At 45.9% G+C, this 21,602-nt stretch overlaps 1 protein-coding gene across 2 annotated transcripts in view; it reads right to left on the bottom strand.

The window, feature by feature from the left end:
- The window catches only part of SART3 (spliceosome associated factor 3, U4/U6 recycling protein), a 33,523-nt gene that overhangs the window by 2,776 nt on the left and 9,145 nt on the right, over positions 1-21,602 (bottom strand). The window contains exons 3-18 of one of the 2 annotated variants that reach the window (XM_059895719.1): positions 20,644-20,748; positions 18,731-18,915; positions 17,510-17,615; positions 16,111-16,235; positions 11,808-11,963; positions 10,976-11,114; positions 10,380-10,487; positions 9,616-9,693; positions 9,434-9,492; positions 8,355-8,464; positions 5,634-5,746; positions 4,643-4,719; positions 3,873-4,041; positions 1,737-2,197; positions 1,048-1,200; positions 22-212 (exon numbers count right to left, since the gene is read on the bottom strand). In XM_059895719.1, the coding sequence (XP_059751702.1) occupies positions 22-212; positions 1,048-1,200; positions 1,737-2,197; positions 3,873-4,041; positions 4,643-4,719; positions 5,634-5,746; positions 8,355-8,464; positions 9,434-9,492; positions 9,616-9,693; positions 10,380-10,487; positions 10,976-11,114; positions 11,808-11,963; positions 16,111-16,235; positions 17,510-17,615; positions 18,731-18,915; positions 20,644-20,748 (2,335 nt within the window). The remainder of the gene's footprint in view (positions 1-21; positions 213-1,047; positions 1,201-1,736; positions 2,198-3,872; positions 4,042-4,642; positions 4,720-5,633; positions 5,747-8,354; positions 8,465-9,433; positions 9,493-9,615; positions 9,694-10,379; positions 10,488-10,975; positions 11,115-11,807; positions 11,964-16,110; positions 16,236-17,509; positions 17,616-18,730; positions 18,916-20,643; positions 20,749-21,602) is intronic. The other variant, XM_059895720.1, reaches the window with a different exon arrangement.

Below are 21,602 nucleotides of genomic sequence, written 5' to 3'. Positions count from 1 at the left end.
CAACGAGCACACAACACTTACGCTCCGTAGATCTGCCGCGGCACCATGGCGCCCCCCGGGGCTTTCCTTGCCTCTGGCTTTTCTGGAGCCTTCCTCTGAGGCGGGTTGCTGATGGCCACTTTGATGACGTTCTCTTTGATAGTCATGCCGTCCATCTTCAGGACGGCCTGAGATGCCTGGGATTCGTTTTCGTACTCCACGTAGGCCAGGCCCTGAAAGTTTGCAAAAGCCCGGCCAGGTGAGTGCTGCAGGGCACAACCTCCTCCCTGAGGTTCCCCGGCCGGTTCAGGGCAGGCCCCCGACCCTTGGGTTCCCTCCCCACCACCACCATCCTTTGTCTATAGGTCTCACAGCCCTAGTCTCCCTCCCTATTTCTCAACTAACTAACTTCAAATAACAAGTTCAGTGCATCTTGTGCTTGCTCCAGCCAAAAAAAGGAAGGAAGGAGAGAGATGGACCAGCATAAATCTAGCAAATGGATGAGGTGTCCTGGACACAGGTGAGCCCCGATGTCCCTGTGCCTTCGGGCCACCCTTATTCATACTCTTCAACTCTCGATTAACCTGGATAAATGGGACGGGGGTTGAGAGGTCAACCAAACTCTTCTTAGACAACTACTCAAAACGTGGTCAAGGATTTCACAAGAGATTGAGGGGACCGGAGAAGGGGAGGACATGGTAAGGGGGAAGCCAGTGCAGGGACCTGGGGAGATGGCCAGAGGCCTAGTGAAAAGAGGGGTCCGGGCAGGAGGGAGGAGACTGCAAAGGGGGGCACCTCACCCCAAGGCTCCACAGCCTGGGAGCTGCACTGGAGCCCCTGCTAATTCGTGGTAGTTTTTCTTCAAACACCCTATTCTTTTTAGTACAATGAGCCACATACGGGTTCATCTGACTCCAAATGGAAAAAGAGCCTCGCGCATCTATCCTTCTGTTAACTTCTCGTCTGCCTCCTAGTAGACAAATCAGAACCCACTCCAGAACCAAGTAATCTCTGAACAGAGGCTCGCCCAGACTCCGGGAAGCGACTGCCGTCTGCTCAGACGCTGACCTTGGGTTTGCCGGCCCGGTTGGTGACCAGCCGGATGTCCTTCACAGTGCCATGGGCCTTGCAGATCTCTTCTAGTTCCTCTTTCGTGCAAGAGAATGGCAGGCCCGAGACGAACAGCTTGTGTTTCTCCAGGGCAGTGCTGTACCTGAACACCTACAGGGAGGAGGGGGGAGAGGAAATCATGACCCGAGGCCCAGCCCAGCTCCCCACGATGCAGGGTCAGGCCTCGTCCACAGGCCTGGCCCAGCCAGAGCCCAGAGCCCGCTCCAGGTGCCGGGAACTGTTAACTCGCCCTGGGCAAGTCACTCAACTTCTCGAAGCTTCCACTTCCTCCTCTGTAAAATGGCAAGTGAAGCCACTTTTCTCAGAGCCTGGGTGACGACCCAATGAGGTAACATACAAAGCACCTGGCACGTCCCTTGTCACTCCTAACCATCCAACGGCAAGCAGCCATCACACAGTTCCTAACTGTATCGTCATCTGTCAAGTAATGCCAGCTCGAAGTGACCCAGCCCCGAGTTGAGACCTCAGCGAACCAGCTCAGAACAGAACTGACCCGGTTAACGCGCAAGTTTCGTTCTTAGCAAATGTTCCACATGTATTCTAAATATGAGCTGCTGCAGGAAAAGAGCGCTTACCCTGTCCTACCGCAACCCTACATAAAGGCGTGCTTTCTTACACAAACCAACCTTGAAGTCTGGGTTTTTGCTCTTGTCCACACAGGGGGAGACAAACATTGGCCGCCCCTCAACGGTCTGCCGATCCAGCTCCAGGGCCCGCAGGGCCACCGCCTCCTCTTTAAACTCCACGTAGCAGTAGCCCCGGAAGTCGCCGCGGTTGCTGAAGATGGGGCGGACCTCGACCACGTCCCCGCAGGCCTCGAAGAGCGGCCGGAGCGTGGCGGCAGGCTCCCGCAGGCCGTAGGGCAGGTTGCTGACGAAGACGGTGACGCCGTCCTTGCTGCTGTCGTGCGGCACCCTGGGCACATCCCTCCTTCGGGCGGCCGCCCGCTGCTCCTGCTGCTCGGAGGGGGGCTCCGCGGCCACAGGGGCGCTGCCCCCACAGAGGCCCGGGCGGGCTTCTGGGCCCGGCTCAGCCTCCCCAGCGGGAGGAACGCTGTTCTCCACCCTCCTGCGCTTGGAAGGCTGCTCTACAGTAGGTCAGGAGAAAAGCAGTGACGATTAGTTAACTGCCCCTTCCTGCCGGTGAGCTGTGCAAGGGGAGCGGCTGGCAGGGAAAGGGCTCTTCCCCCTATACGCACCCCCCCGCCCTCTGCCAGGTCTCTCTTGACCCGCCCGACTCATCCCACTCCCTTCCGGGCCCGTTACATTCGTGTGAGGGGACGAACTCAGGTGCAAGTGATAACCTAAGTCCTCATCGGCCACGCTTAATCATGAGAGGCCAGTGGGTCTCCAAGTTGGGCCGGCAAATCCCAATGACCCCATCCTAGACAGCCCAGGGCAGCAAGGGGAGGATAGAGTCTGGGGACTGCGTGTGAACAAGCACCTCCGGTGACACTGAAGTATGTGCTCCCCAGGCCACCCCTGGAAGCAGTACAAAGTGCTACAGTTCCTACCCACGTTCACGATTGTCTCGTGTCCTTCAACAGAACTTAACAACATTCTACTCCAACCCGCTCTTCCCACTGCCTCCAGGGGGACGAAACTTGAAACCCAACTGGTGAGGGCCCCCTGCTTCCAGACCTTCCCATCAGTTTCCCACTGCCTTCCCAGTGGAGCCTGACCGTGGCACGCTGCATTCCAGGGTGCCCTGACTGGGCCTGCTGGCCTGCCTGCTGCCCCAGCCTCACCCACCCCAGCACCCGGCCCTCTGCCATGCATCAGGGCCCAAAGCCAGACACTTGCTGCTCAGAGAAAACGCCAGGCTGTTTTGTGCCCTGTGCTTTGCTGACCCTGGCTGGCTGGCCCCTTCCCTTCTTTCTCACTTGACACTCACTCCTCCCCCAGATGCCAAGGTGCAGCGTCACTTCCCCACGAAGTCTTTCCTGCAGGCCGCTGACCCCCTAGTGCTTTCCCTGGCCTCCACCATGATTCACACCTACATCTCCCCGAGTCCCTATTACACGTCACTGCGGTCACAGGTCCCGTTTGCCTTCCCCTGCTAAACCAGAAGCCCTAAAGCGCAGTGAGCTACCCACGGTCATTTCCGAAGGCTCCAGAAAGACTCGGGGAGAAATTCTTGGTCAACTGAACAATGACTCCATTACTATTTCCCTCTGGTTGACAACTCTGAACTAGAAAAATGTTTAGCGTCCTTTAGTGTCTAGAGACAGTTCTTTACCTTGACTGATTTTGTTGAAACAAATCTGACCCACACCTGCCCACGCCTGAAATAGCAGGGGTGACAGAAACACTGGCTGGAAAATTCTACCTGTCAAAACCATCAGGTGGGGACAAGTAAGGCTGGTGTCACTGCAGGGCCCGGCTGCGGCGGCAGTGAGGGGCGCCGGGGCCTGAGGATAAGGCAGTGTCCATGCTCAGGGAGTGACGGTACAGGGTGGGGTGTGGGAACCCACAGAGGGAGAGGAGGCACCACTCAGGAAGGGGGCGGTGGTGTCAGCAACAGGGTAGGGAGCGAAGCCCAGGGGGTATGGGCAGGGGTGTGTCTACACGGGGTGGCGCCTGGCACAGGGCCTTGGAGTCAAGCCGGGGAAGAGGGCACCCACGTAGAGGGCAGGCAGGGACAGGGAGGGTGGTGGGCACCTCGCAAGCAACTTATTCTCAAATGCAAGAAAGTTCTCCGTGCTGCTTTGAGCCCTGTCTGGGGCTCCGGGACGTCCCAGGTGAAGTCCTACCAGGCCTTACCTTCCTCATCGTCGCCCCACTCTTTCTCATCATCCTCATCAGCTTTGCTCTTGTCCGAGCCTCTGGTCTTCTTCTTCTTTTTCAACGCTTTCTTCTCTGCCCGGGCCCTCTTCCGTTGTTCAACCTTTTCTTCCTCTTGCTGGGCGAGGGCTGCTTCCTTCTCCGCAGCCTGGAAAATCGGGATATGACACATCACTGGATGCGGCGATTACATGAAGTCTACTGACTCGTGATGGAAGAGGTGGGAGCACAGGGAGGATGGCCACCACCCGGGAGAAGGGAGGAGACCAGGAAGAGGACGAGGAGGAGGGCTGCTCCCAGTCTCCCCGGCTGAGCCCCAGCCTCTTCAGGCTTCTTGGGAGCCGCATCTCAAGTCTACGGTATGTCTCACAAGATCCCCACGAATGACTCGCCAAAAGAAAGAAAAAAAAAAATCTATAAAACTGAGGCCCTGATTCATTTGGGGGTGTTCATACTCCAATCGCTAGGCTAAGTATGTCAGGCTCCTCTTTTAGGTTGTTCGTCTATTCCAATAACCTTTAGGGCCAAAAGTCCTGTTTTGGATTTGTATCTATCGTTGGGGCTAAAGTTTTAAGCCGATCTAAAAAGATGACAGGCTTAAATGTTGATTCAAACATTTCATAGTTAATACTTTGAGTAAAAGACATTTCTCAGGACGACCCCAAAGGTTCTGACAAGGAACATTCATACCAAACACAGTCAAAATAGTTTTCAGAGGTTCAAAGACTTGAAATAAAGAGCATCGTTACCTTAATTCTCTGCTCATTAACGCGAGCCAGTCGAGTTTCGGTTTTCTGAACGGCTATATCCCAATCTTCTAAAGTACCTTGAGAGGAAGAGAAGCAAACTTTCACTTCTTCGGATTTTGAAGGATATAATAATATAAAATTTTCTTACTGTCCCGCACCTCCAGAAGAAAGCTCTTCCATCAAACAGTAACAACTGGAGAATTGGCTCCCCATTTTAAGAAGATTTCATTTGTATAGGTTTCAAGTTTCAGAATTCAAACAGTCCTTCCAGGTGTGTTTAGAACATCCGTTCTCTTTTAGAAAGGACACTTGAAAACCAGAATAGGTTCTATTATGGGCTCTCTGTGGCAAAGATTATGAAAACATTCTAATGCAAAAGGTACAAGACATCTGTACTAAGACCGAAAGATTTTAAGAGCTCCTCAAATGATAAATGCTGGGGTGTTTTTCTTACTGTTGTTGCTGTTTGGGTGTCTATCTCCAGTTCTGAGGGGTTCATACCCCAAATCCAGACTAACGGCCATGGAAACTGAACACTAAGGCTCTGAAATTCACAAGGGAGGCACACGTGACCAGAGAGCGCGTTTTGCCGTGTGCCTCTCGGCGCTGTGCTGGAGCACAGTCTCTCCTGAGTCCCAGAGAACCCTTGGCAACGCCTGCAGACGGTTCTGGTGGTCAGCACTGGGGGCAGGAAAAGCGCCACTGGTACCCAGCGGGGAGAGGGAGGCCAGGGATGCCGCACACAACAACCCCCACCAAAGAGTCTTGAGAGGCCTGCGCTAGAGCATCGTCACGGGCCCCCTCGCACCTGGAGTCTGAGGAGGGCTGCAGGACTCCCCCCTCACTGGCGAGCACCGCGTGACGGTCGCATCAGAGAGGCCCCTCGAGGGGCTGAAGCCGTAAACACAGTCTGTCCTTAAGCCTACAGACCTGAGACCAAATGGCAAAAGGGACAGACCCCAAGCCAGAGGCAGCGCGCCGAGGTCCCCACCTTCTGTCCTCTCCATGGTGAGCAACACCTCACAGACGTGTTCCGGGTAGTCGCTGGTGCACTGGACAGCCCGGTGCAGAGCCTTCCTGCAGTGCTGAGTGTCACCGTGGGCCCTAAGGCGGAAAACACACAGTTGGCGCCACCAGCACACACAGCGGAAGGCGCAGAGGGAGGGCTGCCTTCACACAGCTAACATCACGGCATCAAAGCCCACCGCCAACTCCAGCTTCTGAGGAGATGCCACGCTCTGTGTGCTACTGATACTTTTAATGCTTTCTCCTTTTCCCAGAGAGCCCCTCTAGTCAAAAATGAAGGCTTTCTTCTAAGCCACTCTTTCCCTTAGCAAGTCGGTGCTAGTGGAAAACGCACCTGGGGACAGTGGTCCTCAGCCAGGCGTTCTGCCTTTACTGCATTCACATGTGCAATGCATGGGGGGATCCAAGAGCTGTGGGTGACTTGATAAAGTCCCTAGAGAAATTCTAGGACACGGTCCCACTCGAGGGGAGAGTCACTGACACAGGGGGCTGTCAGATTTCATGCCTAGAGTCAGATCTTCCTACACTGACATGGAAATATATACTGCTCATCAGGATAGTATATCTAAAACAACATTCTGTTCATCCCAGCAGTTATGAGATGCTATGTTCTCATTTCTGTTTTAAAATTTTTTATAAATATAAACACTGTAAATACGTATTAGGATACTCAGAAAAAATTCAGAGCAGCAGTTCAGACCCCTGAGGGTCCCTAAGACCCTTTCAGAAGGTCTGCAAAGTCAAAACTACTTTCATAATAATACCGAAACATTTATTGGACTTTTTCCACTGTGTTGACATTTGCACTGAGGGTGCAAAAGCTACAGTGGCTCTTAGCACAGATCAAGACAGTGCACACCTTGTTAATATTCTGTGTGACAAATGGGATGCACACATCAAAGCACCTCTTTATACCGAAGTACAATGGTTGTAGGAAAGAAATAATGGGTTACTGTTTGAGTTGCAAGCTGGACTAGTTACTTTTTTTCATGGAACATCATTTTCACTTGAGAGAACAGCTGAGTGACAAAAACTATGGTGATTCAGACCTGGGTATTTCCTAGACATTTTCAAAAATTAATGAAGTGAGGCTATCACTTCAAGGAAAACCACTTAAGAGTTTTTGTTGACGGTGATAAGACTGGAGCTTTCAAGTGAAAATCAGAGCTTTGGAAAATCTGTATCTGTCACCGTGAGTCTGACAGCTTCCTACATGTAAGGCTTTTCTACAAAGATCAGTGCAGATGTAACAAATGGGATAATGAAACGCGTCAATATTTGGAAGAGCTGCAGGACTTAATGAGTCAGCATTTTCCACACACACAACGCATGTCACGGGATCATGCGTGGGTAAAAGGTCTGCTCAGTGCAAAACAGACCAATGGATATTAATGCAACAGAGTGAAAAATTCATTGATATGGCTTCAGATTCCAGAATGCAAATGACTATGACTTGTTAAATTTTGCTGTAGTGTGAAAGAAGAATATCTGCAATTATCTGAAAAATACCCCCTTCTCTTTCCTAACCTCTTATTTGTGTGAGGCCAAATTTCCTTCATATTCTTCAATGAAAACATCACAACAGAGGGGACGCAGAAGCAGACGTGAGAATCGAGCTGTCTGCTACTGAGCCAGACTAAAGATACTTACAAAAGTATAAAACCAGCCCACGTTCTCACTGCATTATTTTGGAGTTTGGAAAGCAGTCCTTTCTCATAAAAATGTTAAATGTAATGAATTTATTGTGAATTTTAAATGAATAAAAATATTTTTTAATTTCTCAGTTTTATTTTCTAACATGGTAAATATTAATAAATATACCTCATATAAACAAAAGCTTTTGTGGGGGTCCTCAAATTTTAAGAGTGTAAAGGGGGTCCTGAGACCAAAACATTTGAGAACCGCTGATCTAGAGGAATATTCAAGAAGTTTTAATAGTGATCGTCTCTGGGGAAGGATTTTAAGACTTTCACTTTCTAGCTCACATTTTTTTAAATGTTCAATTTTAACTTGAGCACATACTATTTTTTAAATCGGGGGTAAAAAAAACAAAATGTTCAGAACAGAAAAAAGATGTATTTATATAGACATGCAATGTCCAAGATATACTGAATTTAAAAGCTAGTCATATTCTTTATACCTTCTCCATGTCATAAACATTATTTAAAATAATTTTAGAGGTTTAGAAAATGTATACTATAACTGCATCATCATTTCTTAAAAATTTAAGCACAGGAAAGTCTCAAAGAACATACCCAAACCATTAACTAATGGTGGTTGTATGTGGGCCTGTCACTGCAAAAAAACTTGGGTTTTTTCCTCTCTGCTTTTTATTATTTCCTACTTTTATAGACAAAGCAGATACAAAAAATAAACAGCTCCCCTGAAAGTCAAATAAAACATTCATGTCCAAAAATCAAAACAAACCAAAATAAATTGAAAGTAATGAATTATACTCCAATAAAGATGTTAAAAAAAAAAAAAAGTAATTCATGGCTATAAGAGCCCAGGCACAGAATATTATCTTTGGTTCTCTACAGCCCTGCCCCATAAACCCCCAGCCACCGAGGAGAGACAGGACGATAAAGAGAAGCAGTGTGCTGCAAGGAGCAGGCCCAGGCTGCAGAAGGCAGGGGGCACTGCGGGTCACACCTGACAAGCACCGCCCCCAACCCCGGCCGGTTACCTTTCCAGGTTGTAATACTCAAGCCACATGTTGGCATACTTGGCGTTCCCTTTGGTCATGATGCTGTCCCAGAGCTCCCGGGCTTTCTGCATGTTATTGCACAGTCGAGCCTGAACGCATTAGCAGACTGAGTTAGGAGAGGACTCAGACCTTATGATGGTGACACTCGCTACAAAACACACTTCAGACGCACATGGCTAAAAACCTCCCACCCCAAAACTCACCCCAAAACTATCAGCGTTACTTAACTCCCTAGACATTCCCGGGCCACCCCCCATGATAACAGCCCGGCCCAAGCATGTCAGCCTTTTTGCAGCGACATGCCTCAGGCTGTCTGCCCATGCTCACCTCGAGAACCACACTGGGGAGCCCACAGGCACTTACGACAGTACTGGCCAGGCGTTTTTTATTTTTAACAAGCTTAACTGTAAGTGTTTTATTTGAAGGGCAAGGCAGAGAAAGAAAGATGGATCGAGGAGCAGATGCCGGCTCTTAACTTCTGAGCCGCAGCTGCTGCATCGTTAACGTGGTCTCAACACAACCATCCCATCCACCAACTACCTGATACCTGACTCTCCCCCAGAGGAGAAAACGTTAGCATTTTACAATCCTATGAGCTGATTAAGGGCAGGGTTCACGTCTTACTCACCTTGGGGTCCTTGGTTCAGCAATAACATTCAACTCATTATACCCTCTGATTATCTGTGAAACTGTCTGTCTTTCACACTAGATTAAAGCCTTACTAGCACAGGGACAGGGTTTCTCTCGTCCCCCGGCACACAGCGAAAGGCCTGCAAACTGCTTATGCTGGGGACGTGCTCATCAATGGGGCGCAGCGCGGGAGGGGAAGAGGTAACACACAAGTGAGCGCCTGGCATTCAGACAGCTGCTGCGCAACTTCGAGCGGGGAGCTAGGATTCTCCCTAAGACAGAAACGAATGTGTGTCGAGCAAGGAAATAAACATGAATCCTTACAGGGCCTAGACCGTCACCTGGGATCCCGACTCAGCTTCGGTCACACTATCGGACAAAGGTCCCTCAAAGGGGGATGAAACTGACAATGTGTCAAAAACATTTACCTCAATCCGAGCCCAGTTCTGCATGATCAGGCAGCTTGGATCTCCACTCTCACTGAAACCTTGAAAAACAGAAGCAGACGAAATCAGAAAGTAATTGAGAGGCAAATCGCCTCTGACTGAAAAGGTACACCGACCAGAACAGGAAGCACGAGCGGACAAGGCAGGAGGGGGGCCCCACTTACGCTCCTCCACCTCCTGCTTCAGGTACTCCAAGGCGCGGGCGAACGCAGACCGCAGCTCCTCCAGCTCTTTACTGGAGTCTGTGAGAAAGTGCAGAGAGGTTCGGCTCGAGGAAACCACATGCCACGTCTTGTTTGTTCTTTTCAATCCTACACTGACGCTCCCTGGCATCATGCTGGGGACACGGAAATAAAAGTGCCAGTCCCTGCCCTCATCACACAGTGGGGGGAGGCAGATACAGGAAGGCAGCACATCACAGTACGAGGACAAAGGTGACAAGGGCGCCATGTGCGGGACCACAGCAGAAGGGGTCTCCCTGAGCCGGCAGAATGGCTAAAAGCCCCCTGCATGAGGAAGCAAGCACCAATTAGGGGTGGGGGCGTGTGGTTCTGGTCGCTCTTTTTTTTTTTTTCCTTTTTTGAGGGAGGAGAGAGGAAGGCAGGGGATCCCATGGAGGTTCAATGATTTAAAAGGAACACAGCAGTCCCATGTAAAGAACTATTTAGGATACACAGAAGGGAGAGAAGGGAGAAATGAGACTAAAGAAGTTGGCAGGAGCCAGTGTAAACCATTAGGACCATTACTCTCTCCCTTTACAATCCACGGCATGATTCGTTACAAACTGAAATAGCTAAAATTTCTGAGAAAAAAAAAGTTATCAATATCACTTGCCCCATCATGAGATATTTGGGCAACTGGGACATCCTACCAAAATACATGTTAAGGAAAAGCTCAGTTCTGATAGGAAACACATAAACTTCAATACCTTGTTTGAAATCGACCCTTCTCCTCAGGTAATCAAGGTACGCCTGCCAGATCTCCACATAATCAGTGGCCTGAATGAAGCCAGCACTCAGAGCTTTCTCGAAGGTCACTGGAGTCGAAGAAAAAGCCAGGATTTGTTGCCAATTCAAAAAGAAGTTATCAAGATGATTATAAAAACTGCTACTGACTATAAAATTCCATATGGCTTAAACAGTAATAGTAATAATGGGATGCAACAAAGTGAAATGAGCTAGAGAGAAATGTTCAAAAGAAAGGCTACCACAGTGGTGCACAAACTGTGTTCTAGAAAGGGCACATCCCACAAGGTGCCCTGCATTAAAGTGCTCCAGGTCAAGTAAGTTGGAGAAAAGACCATGACTCCCTGGAAAATCACAATGAATATTAAGACGTTAAAAAGGTCTAAGAAGTCAAAAATACAACTACTTCGTATCTCCCATTTAGAGCCCTTCTTGTCACTAATACCCAATATCCCAAAGTAACTGCCTGGGGAACGCTGATTTAATGACTTTTGTCACAGCTCAATGTTTCTGACTCGGGGCAAAAAGCTTAGGAGTCTTCCCACAAAAACATCCGCACCCGAAATCACTCGATGATCAACTCCATGTCTTTCCATGGCCAAGAGGTACCGACTCCACAGGGCAACTGTCCACGGGCAGTTTCTAACAGCGCGACTGTGTACAGATAAAACCAAATCCTTTACTTTCAGCTGCCGATCCTATGATAAAGAATGCCAGGGTCAGGAAAGAAAATTTTATTAAGACTTCACCATCCATGAGACATTCCCAGCACAACCAACAAAAGACATTTCCTTAATATGACTGGTTTCTTCAACAAAAAAATCACAAGGGGTTTTGCAGGAAAAGAGGACAGAGGTGGAGAGGGGAACCTACAGATCAAAGAGCTTTAAGAGACATCAGCCAATCCTAATGTATGGATCTTGTTTAGATCCCAATTCAAATCTTTTAGACATACACATTGAAATATTTACCATCAAAATGTGATTTCTGGATTTGCTTCAAAATAACATGGAAGGGAGGAAAATAGGTAAGGAACCTAGTAAGATTATAGATGAAACTAGACTAGTGCCATTAGTTAAGTGTTGAAGCTGGGTGATGGTTAACTGCAGCTTCATTTTACTTATCTGTCTACATTTATGTATTTACATTTTTCCATGATAAGAAGTTAAAAGAAAAATTAATCTGTTATAAAGTCCTCAATAGTAAGGCTATGCAAAAATTTTTTTACAGTTATCAGTTTAAAATAACTTAAAACACCAGGAGACTTCCTTAGTGAGTCAAGCAGAGAGGAGCAGCATGCAGCTAACTACTGGCACTCTTTCTGATTTTCTTTAAATGGAACCTAAATTGGTAAAAAATAAAGTGAGATTAGAACAGGTAGGTTATCTTACTAGGTACTGACTGTAACGGATCCACAAGTCTGGGACAAGGCAGTTCTCGACCAGAGCGCGCTCAAAGATCAACTGAATGCGGGCGGGGTCTCCAATTTTCATCTCAAAATCGATGTATGCTTGATATTCAGCCAGCCTGGGCGCTTCGGCTTGCAACTGGGGCAAAGGATAATGGCAATGAAATTGAAATGAGCTATGTGACACTGTCAGAAAGCACACACAGCTCCACAGTAAATTTTGGTGAGAATGGCCACACCAAGAAAAGAATCACCAATCCCCACTCTCAGAACCTCTGCATATCAGGTCTATAAACTGATTAGCAGAAAGTGAATCCAAAGTGCCTCTTCATGGCAATAGTTACAAAGGCTCTGTGAACCCTTTTTAAACTCCATCCCTAGACCACAGGGAATTTAAATCTCCCATCAATCAGAAACTGAATGAAAGAGAAACACCTTTGCCAACTACCATTGCTAACCATCCTTTCAAAACAGATATCACTTTCTTGGCCTACTAAGTGGGGTGAATGCAACCATACCAGAGTTACTTGGTGCCCTGTGCTATTTCAGGTTCGTCACTCCAAATACCAGCTCCTGCCAGAGTACAGGTACATGCAGGAGATGGAGGAGGCTATGCTCAATGTTTACTGATCCAAAGACGTACAATTAAAATTCTTTTTAAACAAAATCCTCTTATTCAACTTGTTTTCTCCTCAGCCACACTCTGCTGACGGTCAAAACAAAATTCAACTGCCTGAGGATTTCATGAATGAAGCTTTGTGAAATGCAACTAAATACCAATCATTTACATGTGAAAAAGCGAGAGGGAGCACATGCAGACCAGAGAGAGAGCACGCATGCTCTGAACTTATTAGAAAGATGATATTGCAGAGACTCAGTTTCTACTAATAATGACAAAATCAGTTACCCAGACACACTGTGCCACTGAAAACTGAAAATACTAGATTAAATATTTTAAAAAAGCTTCTTGCAAATCAACAACAAACTGGCCAAGAAACAAGAAATACTGCCAACAAAATCTAAGTGAAGGTGGTTAAGGCTAAGGGAAGGTTAAGCTTTTGCCAGTTTAAGAGATAATATTAATAATTTGATCTTGGGACTTCCCTGGTGGCACAGTGGTTAAGAATCCACCCGCCAATACAGGGGACACGGGTTCGAGCCCTGGCCCGGGAAGATCCCACATGCCGTGGAGCAACTAATCCCATGCACCACAACTACTGAGCCTGTGCTCTAGAGCCCGCAAGCCACAACTACTGAAGCCTGCGCACCTAGAGCCCATGCTCCGCAACAAGAGAAGCCACCACAATGAGAAGCCCACACACTGCAAGGAAGAGTAGCCCCCGCTCGCCACAACTAGAGAAAGGCCGCGCGCAGCAACAAAGACCCAACGCAGCCAAAAATAAAATAAATAAATAAATAAATTTAAAGAATTTGATCTTTACAACAATCGTAGGAAGCAGCTATCATTTCTATACCCATCTTACGTTCGAGGCAACTGAGTCACAAGGAGGCTAAGTACTAGCCCAGAGCTAAAATTCAAACTTGAGGCAGCCCACCTCTCAGAGCCTGTGTTCTCACTCACCAGGCCGTGAAAGATACCAAAAACAAAGCCAAGAAGCCCAACAAACCTCAAGCAGGATAAATACCAAAAAATCCACATCTGGACCTACTGCAATGAAATTGCCAGACATCAAACCAAACCAATGAGATCTTAAAATTGGCCAGAGAACAAACAAGGATTTCCTTCCAAGAAGCAAGAGTTAGACAGCTGACATAGCAGCACAACAGAAGCCGGAAGACAAAAAGATATATTTAACTGCCAAAAGAAGAGAACTGTCAGCCTAGAATTCTATATCCCGAGAAATTAACTCTCAAGGAGAGCAAAGTAAGGACCTTTTAAAACAAACAAAAACTGAGAAAATCTGTTACAAGCAAATATCCAGTGCAGGAGATGCTAAAGGGCAGACTTTAAGCAAAAGAAAAGTGATTCCAGGTCAAAGATCTATGATGTGAGAAGAAAGAGCAAAGAAAATGGGAAATGCATGCAGTAAATGTAAACAAACTGGAACTGCAAAATGCAGCGTTAATAACGATGCCTTGGGGGTCAACTAAAAGACAAGAAACACAAGAAAACAAAGCGTAAGTCTGAGGGTGGTAAATGAAGTTAAAAGTATTCTAAGACCAAGAAAGGGGAAATGCCATTTACAAATAGTATTGTGTGTGTATTGTCAACACATAAAATCTCCCCAAATCTATAATATTAATAAGGATTGAGCAAGTTTGATTAAAAAATTAATACTAAAAAAATTGCATTTTATATACCAGGAACAAACAATTAGAAAAGAAAATCTTTAAAAAGATACCATTTATAATAGCATCAGAAAAACACTTAGAAATACATCTAAAAATGTGTTCAAGACACTGGATAAATTTATAAAACTTTACAGACAAGACTTAAAATAGCAGAGGTCTATACCATGTTCACAGATTGGAAGATTCAATACTTAAAAGATACAAATTCTTCCCCAAACTGATCTACAGATTCAATACAATTCCAATCAAAAATTCAAGGGAATTCCCTGGCAGTCCAGTGGTTAGAACTCCATGCTCTCACTGCCAACGGCCCGGGTTCGATCCCTGGTCAGGGAACTAAGATCCTGCATGTGGTGCAGTGTAGGGGGAGAAAAAAAAAAAAAAAAAAAAAAATCAAGTTGTTTTTTTTTTTTTTAAGTAGAACTTGAAAAGCTGATTCTCAATTTAATGGAAGTATTAAGAGCTAAAGAACGCCAGGACCCTCTTGAAGGAGAACAACATGGATGGGACTCATGCTACCAAAGACTGAAACTTAATTATAAAACTATCATCATTATGACAGTGTAATATAAACCAGTGGGGCAGAACAGAGAGCCCAGAAATAGACCCACACAGAAATGGAAAGCTAATCCATGACAGACGTGGGGCAGCATATGAGTGAGGGTGGATGGAGTTATCAAAGTCAGCACTGGAACAACTGTTTCTCCATATGGAAAAACGAAACTGGACCCTGCCTCAGACCATACCCGAAGATCCATCCCAGAAGAAAACCTAAAGATGAACGACAAAACTATAAACTTTCAGAAGAAAAACAAAACTAAGTATATTAGTGACCTCAGAGTATGGAGAGATTTATTAAGCACAAACCCTAAGGGAAAGAATGACAAATCCAATTAGATTAAAATTAAGAATTGGTCATCAAAAGATGCCACTAAAAAAAAAAAAAAAAAAAGGAAAAGACAAGCCACAAACTTGGGAGGAAAAAACTGTAATACATACAACCAAAAGTATGGATTAAGACCCAGGACTCCTACAAATCAATTAGAAAAAAGACAAACCAAAAGAAAAATAAGCCAAAGACTTTAACAGGTACTTCAAAAAGAAATTTTTTTTAAGGAAATCTGAATGGCTAATAGGTGTGAAAAGATGCTCAACGTCATTAGTTATGAGGGAAGTGCAAATTACAACTATAATTTCAGATCCATCAGATTGCCTAAAATTTAAGTATGTCAATACCCCAGGTTGGCAGAGCAATGAGAACTCTCAGATACTGCAGGCGGGAGTAGCAACTGATAGCCTGGAAAACAGTTCCGCATCACCCTAGGACCCAGCAATTCCATTCTGACGTAATGGAATGAAACTCTTTTTCACGTGTACCAAGAGATACGTCCAAGAACGGTCAGAGCAGCACTACTCCTCCTAGCAAAACACTGGAAACAACCCAACCACCTAAGAACAAGGGTAAATAAATTGTTTACACACGACAACTTTACAGCAGTGAAAACAAATGGACTATAACTATACTCATCAACGCGAGTAAAACCCAAAAAACATGTTGAATGAAAGAAAATATACAGCATGATTCCATCATACAAAAGTTCAAAAACAAGCAAAATTAAACCATGTATTAATTAAGGATACGTTCATAGGTTGTAAAACTATAAAGAAAAGCAAGGGAATGATTATCACAAAAGTCAGGAAAGTGATTACCTCTCGGGAGAGGGAAGAGGAGGCAATCGGAGAGGGGCACATAGGAGACTTCTAAGGTACTGGCAATGCTCTATTTCTTAACCTGGGTGGTGGGTACATGGATGTTCACTTTATTATTAGGATGTAAACTGAACGTACACATTTATACACTCTATAGTATATTTCACAATAAAACAAATGTTAAAGATACTGTTTTACTTTCAACTATCAATTAGGGAAAAGTTTGTAGAGAGACGTTTACTGTAAAAGAGACCAACACTTACCAGTGCTTCTTCATAGGGTTTGTATTTCTCCAACTGCTGTAGTGCTTTGTTATAGTTCTGAATTACTGACTCTGGTATGGGGTCTTCTGACCATTCTTCATACTCTGCAAACGTTGCCTCCATATCTATTGAGAGATGGATTCAGCCCCATGGGTCTTGCCATTGGGTTTTATCAACTCAAACAGAGTAAACCCTGAGACTCAGATGCCACTGGCCCCTCCCACATCTGTGGCCACAGGGCTCTTACTGATGGAATCCTGAGATCTTCTGCTGAGCCCTGACTTGGTCTTAGACTCTGTCTCAAAGCACCATCCTGGGCAGCCCTACCACCTAGCTAATCAATCAGAGTAAATGAAACTAATAGCAACGCTCTAACCACACTTACCTACTGCTCCCTATGTTCTAACACTTCACATCCATTACCTCATTCGATCCTCACCACTCTACGAGGGAGGTTCTACCATGATTCCCATTTTGCAGTTCAGGAAACATAAGCAGAGGGTTACATCAACTGGCCAGTTAACAGCAGAACAAGGCCTTGAACCCCGGCAGTCTGGCTCAAGTTCATGCTCTGTTCACCATGCTGTACTGCCTCACACTGGTACGTGAGTGAAACATAGAAGCCAGCTCAGCTCTAGCCTTTTCTGTTTGTCACCCAAGGATTCGACTGGAGAGCCACTTCATAATTTGTCAAATCCAATCCAAATAAACCAGGAAGTAAAAAGAAATAACACCTGGGCTCAAGTAAAGTTGGCCAGAGGTTCTGAGGGTGTGCAACGCATAACCACACCTGGGGAACAAACAAGATGGCAGCACCCAATTCTTCCCATGCTCGGAAGTCCTCCCAGAGCTGCTCATGTTCAAGCTCAAAGGCTTGGCTGGCCAAAATATGTTCACACAAAAGGAGACTCCTTCCCAAGCCCCAAGAAATTCAGATAGGAACACTTCCAATCGACCGCGCTCCTGGACCACCAGCTCACCTCCACAGGAGGAGGCTATTAGCCCACGTACAAGCCCCACACTGTTATGGAGGTTACTTCTGAAGAGAAAATGCTCATAATGGAGCTCTTACTCAATGAAGTTCCCCCAGAAAACACGGGGGGTCAGTTTCCCTATTCCTTTCAGAGACCCTCTCTCTGCCTCCCTGACAATGTCTTAACATAGGAAACTCGGGGTCAGGAAGTCTGCTTCTAGTCCTGTCCCTGCCCCCCCTTGAGCATGAACAATTCAAGGTATGTTTTTCCCCAGGGCCTCGTCCACAGTGATACTGTCCAATGAGAATACAAACACCAGCCACGTTCACCTCACGAGACGCTGGGAAAGGCCTAATCACGTGACATGCTCCAAAGCGTTCTAAGAACGACGAAGGACTGGCTGTGGATTGGTCACTTTCTCTTACCGTAGAGTGGGATCGCCAACTGTCGCCGGAAGAGACTGTGGACTTTCTCCAGCTGTGAATCAAAGGTTTGTTCCCGGTCAAAAGGGGAAAGGAAGCCAGCTATGGGCTAAAGAAGCAAATTCGTAGTAAATGACAAACTCTGGTTCTTCCTACTTCAAAAAATATTTCAGCACATCTTTAGTTCACACTAAAAAAATTCACAGGACCTCTCATACACGAGGTATTGTGCCAAATGCTGCATGAGGCTCAAAAGTGAATGTTTTCCCCAGCAAGTGTTTATGAGGGGAGAGCAAGAAGGAATCTAAGAAATGTACCCAAATGACTACAAGATACAGCATAAGCATCACAAAAGCGAAGCGTCACAAGTATCAACGGATGGCGGCTTGCTTCAAGCTGGTTTTCAGGGCTGAGTTTGTCGTTATGAAGGGAGGGAATCAAGGAAAGCCTCCTGGAGAAGCTGGCACCAGGGATGCCCCTACAGGCTCTCCGGAGCTGGCAAGAGAGGAAAACAGACTCCTAGCTGAAGGGAGGGCAGGAGTACAAGTACAGTGGCCGGAAAGTACATGAACACCGAGGGGAGCGTGGGAGCGGACTCCACGCGGGGTCACGACTGACACTGGAGACAGCCGCACGTGTCGGGCAGAGGCTCAGCCCCAACGCCTTAGTCCGGGTAGGGGGAGAGCACCACCGCACATTTCTCAACAGGGACACAATCAAGACGGGACTGGGCTACTTTAACCACAGTGATCTAACTTAAGGAGAGGGCTCCACGGTGTACCAACAACAACTTTGTGGTCACACACAGAGTGGAAAAGAGACACTAGGGAGGGGACTGTAAAATTCTATAAATCATAGTCTAGTCTAAAAAACGCAATTATAATGGGATCAAATCTCTCACAGTTACTATGGGACACGATATATATATGTATACACACACACACACATATAAAATCTTTTTTTGGAATGACTTCGTTATCCTTGTACTCTCACCTGAAACCAGTAACTAAAACAGTAGTATGTTTAAATATCAGGAAAAAATTGTAGGGTCATCTGTTTTTCAGTCAAAGAAGACATTCTTGCTACTCCACAAAGACTCGTGATTTTATTTACTTTACGGCCCACCCACTAAGTGACGGGTGAAGACCGTTTTGTTAACTATGTTCCTCCAAGACCACTTACGAGGACAGCCCTGGGTGGCCAAGGCAAGCACTGGTCACTCACCCGGGCAGCTTCCACGATGGCACTTTCGAACTCCCGATAAGCCTCCCAGATGGCGAGTCCCTTGGTCATGTGTAACCCGACGGACGAGAGGGCCCTTTCGAACACAGAGCGGACTTTATCAAGGCCACCTTTCTGACCAATCCCGCCGACTGAGTACTGGCCGTACTCTAGCCAAATGTTAGGACCTAAAAATGAGAAGTGTTCTATTAGTTCAGGATATGAAATGCCCAAACATCAAAACTTTTGTTCTGATGAACAACAGAAGAAATGAGTCCACCAAAAAAGTACTCATTCATGGAGAAAGGGAGGAGCATCACCAACAAGTATCCCAGGTTTCCTGTACCAACACTGCAGCCCGAAAAGAAAGTCTATCTTAATGGCCCTACTAGGTTAACCATTGAGATCTGACTCCATAAACAGTACATGCCAAGTGGTAATATGTAATACGACTGATTATAGAGCTCATTTGTTAAAACTGAAGAAACCCAGTAAAGATTTCAATGAAAATAGTTACAAATCTGAGTGACTTTTCAAAAGACTGCAAAGCCTAGAATTTTTCAACTTTTAAATCTTGATTCATTTTTAAGCCTTCTGATCAAAGTGAAAAACAAAATTAAAAGCACCAATCCTGTTACTAGAGATTTTAAAACTCTAAAACACAACAACAAAAAAGACCTGGTTGCCTTGTTTCTTTCACTTTTTAAACTTTCTATAGTCTCACTCCTGCAGCATTAAGACCAATGAATTAAACTCTTTATGAATGCATCAATTCTTACTGTACATATCAAGTCACTTTTCAGAGATCTGAAAATAATTTTTGATGCTGATACACTAACCTTGTAAAATAAAAATACTAAAAAGATAAAGCCAACATGAGAATTACTGTATGTTTTCCTTAGGCTTGCTTTTTCAATGAAATAAGTCATTTCCAAGAACTTAGCTAAAGTTTGTGAGCTACTCTGTTTTTGCTCACCAGTACAGAGCTGCCACATGGGCTGCAAAATGAAAATGGAAATGAACTAGCTCTTGGAGCTGAAGCCCTTAGTGAGGGTTAGTCTAGTTTACAGAGGGTCTATGCTTCTCACTAGGGGAAATGCCCACAGAGGGAGTGAGGAAAATCAGATAGGAAAAAAGGATATTTAATTAAAAATGGGGAATTTTTAAAATAATTTTTAAGAACACTCTGTCCATAGCATTGTCTGATACAGTCCTCAATGTATGTAGAGAAAATATTTAGAGACTTTTACCACCAAATGGGATTTTAAGGGAGGGAAGGTGTCCACACTTCACTTTCACTGGTAAAATGTCAAGACCAGCAGACAAGGGATCTCTGTGGTAATGGAAGATTCTGCATCTCGATGCAGTGGTGGGATAAAATATCACAGAACTATATACACACACATTGTACCAAGGTCCATTTCCCAGTGTTGAATTTGTACTACAGTCATAAGATACTGGGGGAAACTGGATCAAGCAAGTACATAGCACTTCTCTGTACTATCTTTGCAATTTCCTATAAATCTATAAAAATGTCAAAATTAAAAGTTTAAGTTTTTTTTAGTACTGGAAAAAAAAAAAGCCTTCCGTCCAAAGCTTCTAAAAATCCAATCAATGTGTAAAAGGTAACCTTTAGTCATCTGGAAATACCAGGTAAGTTCTCCCTGCCAGATAAATGGTGGGGGTGAGTATATTCACCTCCTTCCTTCAAATATTTCTTCTACTTGTATTTTAAAACCTAAAGCCTCAATTGAAAACCACAGACAATGACAATAATAAATGAACTCCAATCTTTCCAATCGCTGGACGAATGCTCTTTTCTGGGTAGCAACACCTCACAGTACAATCCACGGCGGCAGAGAGTGATGCTAGATGAGCCCACCTGACACACTCGGAAGAGCCCGCAGGGAACTTACAGATGTAATCCTTCACCGCTTTCTCGAAGAGGTCATACACGTGCTCTCTGTCCAGGCCGTCCAGGGCCATGCTGATCTCGTCATGCAGCCACTCCAGCCAGAGCTCTGCAAGACACCAGAGTCCCCTGCATTACCGCCCCCCGAACCAAAGGGCGGGCTGAAAGCAGGGACTGCACCATGAGGCATCAGCACGAGAACGTTTCATCCACCTTATACAACCTGGCCCAGTTCACAGAAACTCAATTCTTAAAACCTGCACCAAGCACATAGAAGGCTTACGCTTCCAAAGAAGATCAATCACTAAAGTCATAATATCCCTAGAGTGGCTGGGCATTTTATATTTTGCAAAGCACTGATATATTTTCTCATTCAATCTTTGTCAAAAACCTATGAGGTAGGTGACAGGGACATTAATAACAATGGCATCTATCTAAGCGTTTACAACATGCCAAGCATGTGTTAAGTGTTGTGCACAGAATGCCACTTCCAATCAATGTACTACAAGGCAGAAACTACTGTTATCCCCATTTTACTGCTGGCAAAACTGAATCTTAATAAATTTGTTTGCTCTTTTAATTATTTTTGGCTGCGTTAGGTCTTCGTTGCTGAGTGCAGGCCCTCTCTGGTTGCGGCGAGCGGGGGCCACACTTTGCCGCGGCGCGCGGGCCCTTCACCGCGGTGGCCTCTCCCGTTGCGGAACACAGGCTCTAGGTACGCAGGCTTCAGTAGCTGTGGTGCATGGGCTCAGTAGTTGTGGCTCGCAGGCTCTAGAGCGCCAGCTCAGCAGCTCTGGCGCACGGGCTTAGCTGCTCCGTGGCATGTGGGATCCTCCTGGACCAGGGCTCGAACCTGCATCCCCTGCACTGGCAGGCGGACTCTTAACCACTGCACCACCAGGGAATTCCAAAACTGAGTCTTAGAATGTTTATATAATTTGTTGAAGGTCACACAGCTAGAAA

Source organism: Balaenoptera ricei, chromosome 14, assembly GCF_028023285.1.
Source record: "Balaenoptera ricei isolate mBalRic1 chromosome 14, mBalRic1.hap2, whole genome shotgun sequence".
Taxonomy (NCBI): domain Eukaryota; kingdom Metazoa; phylum Chordata; class Mammalia; order Artiodactyla; family Balaenopteridae; genus Balaenoptera; species Balaenoptera ricei.
The sequence above is the reverse complement of the archived record's forward strand: the minus strand, read 5'-3'. Positions and strand labels throughout refer to the sequence as shown.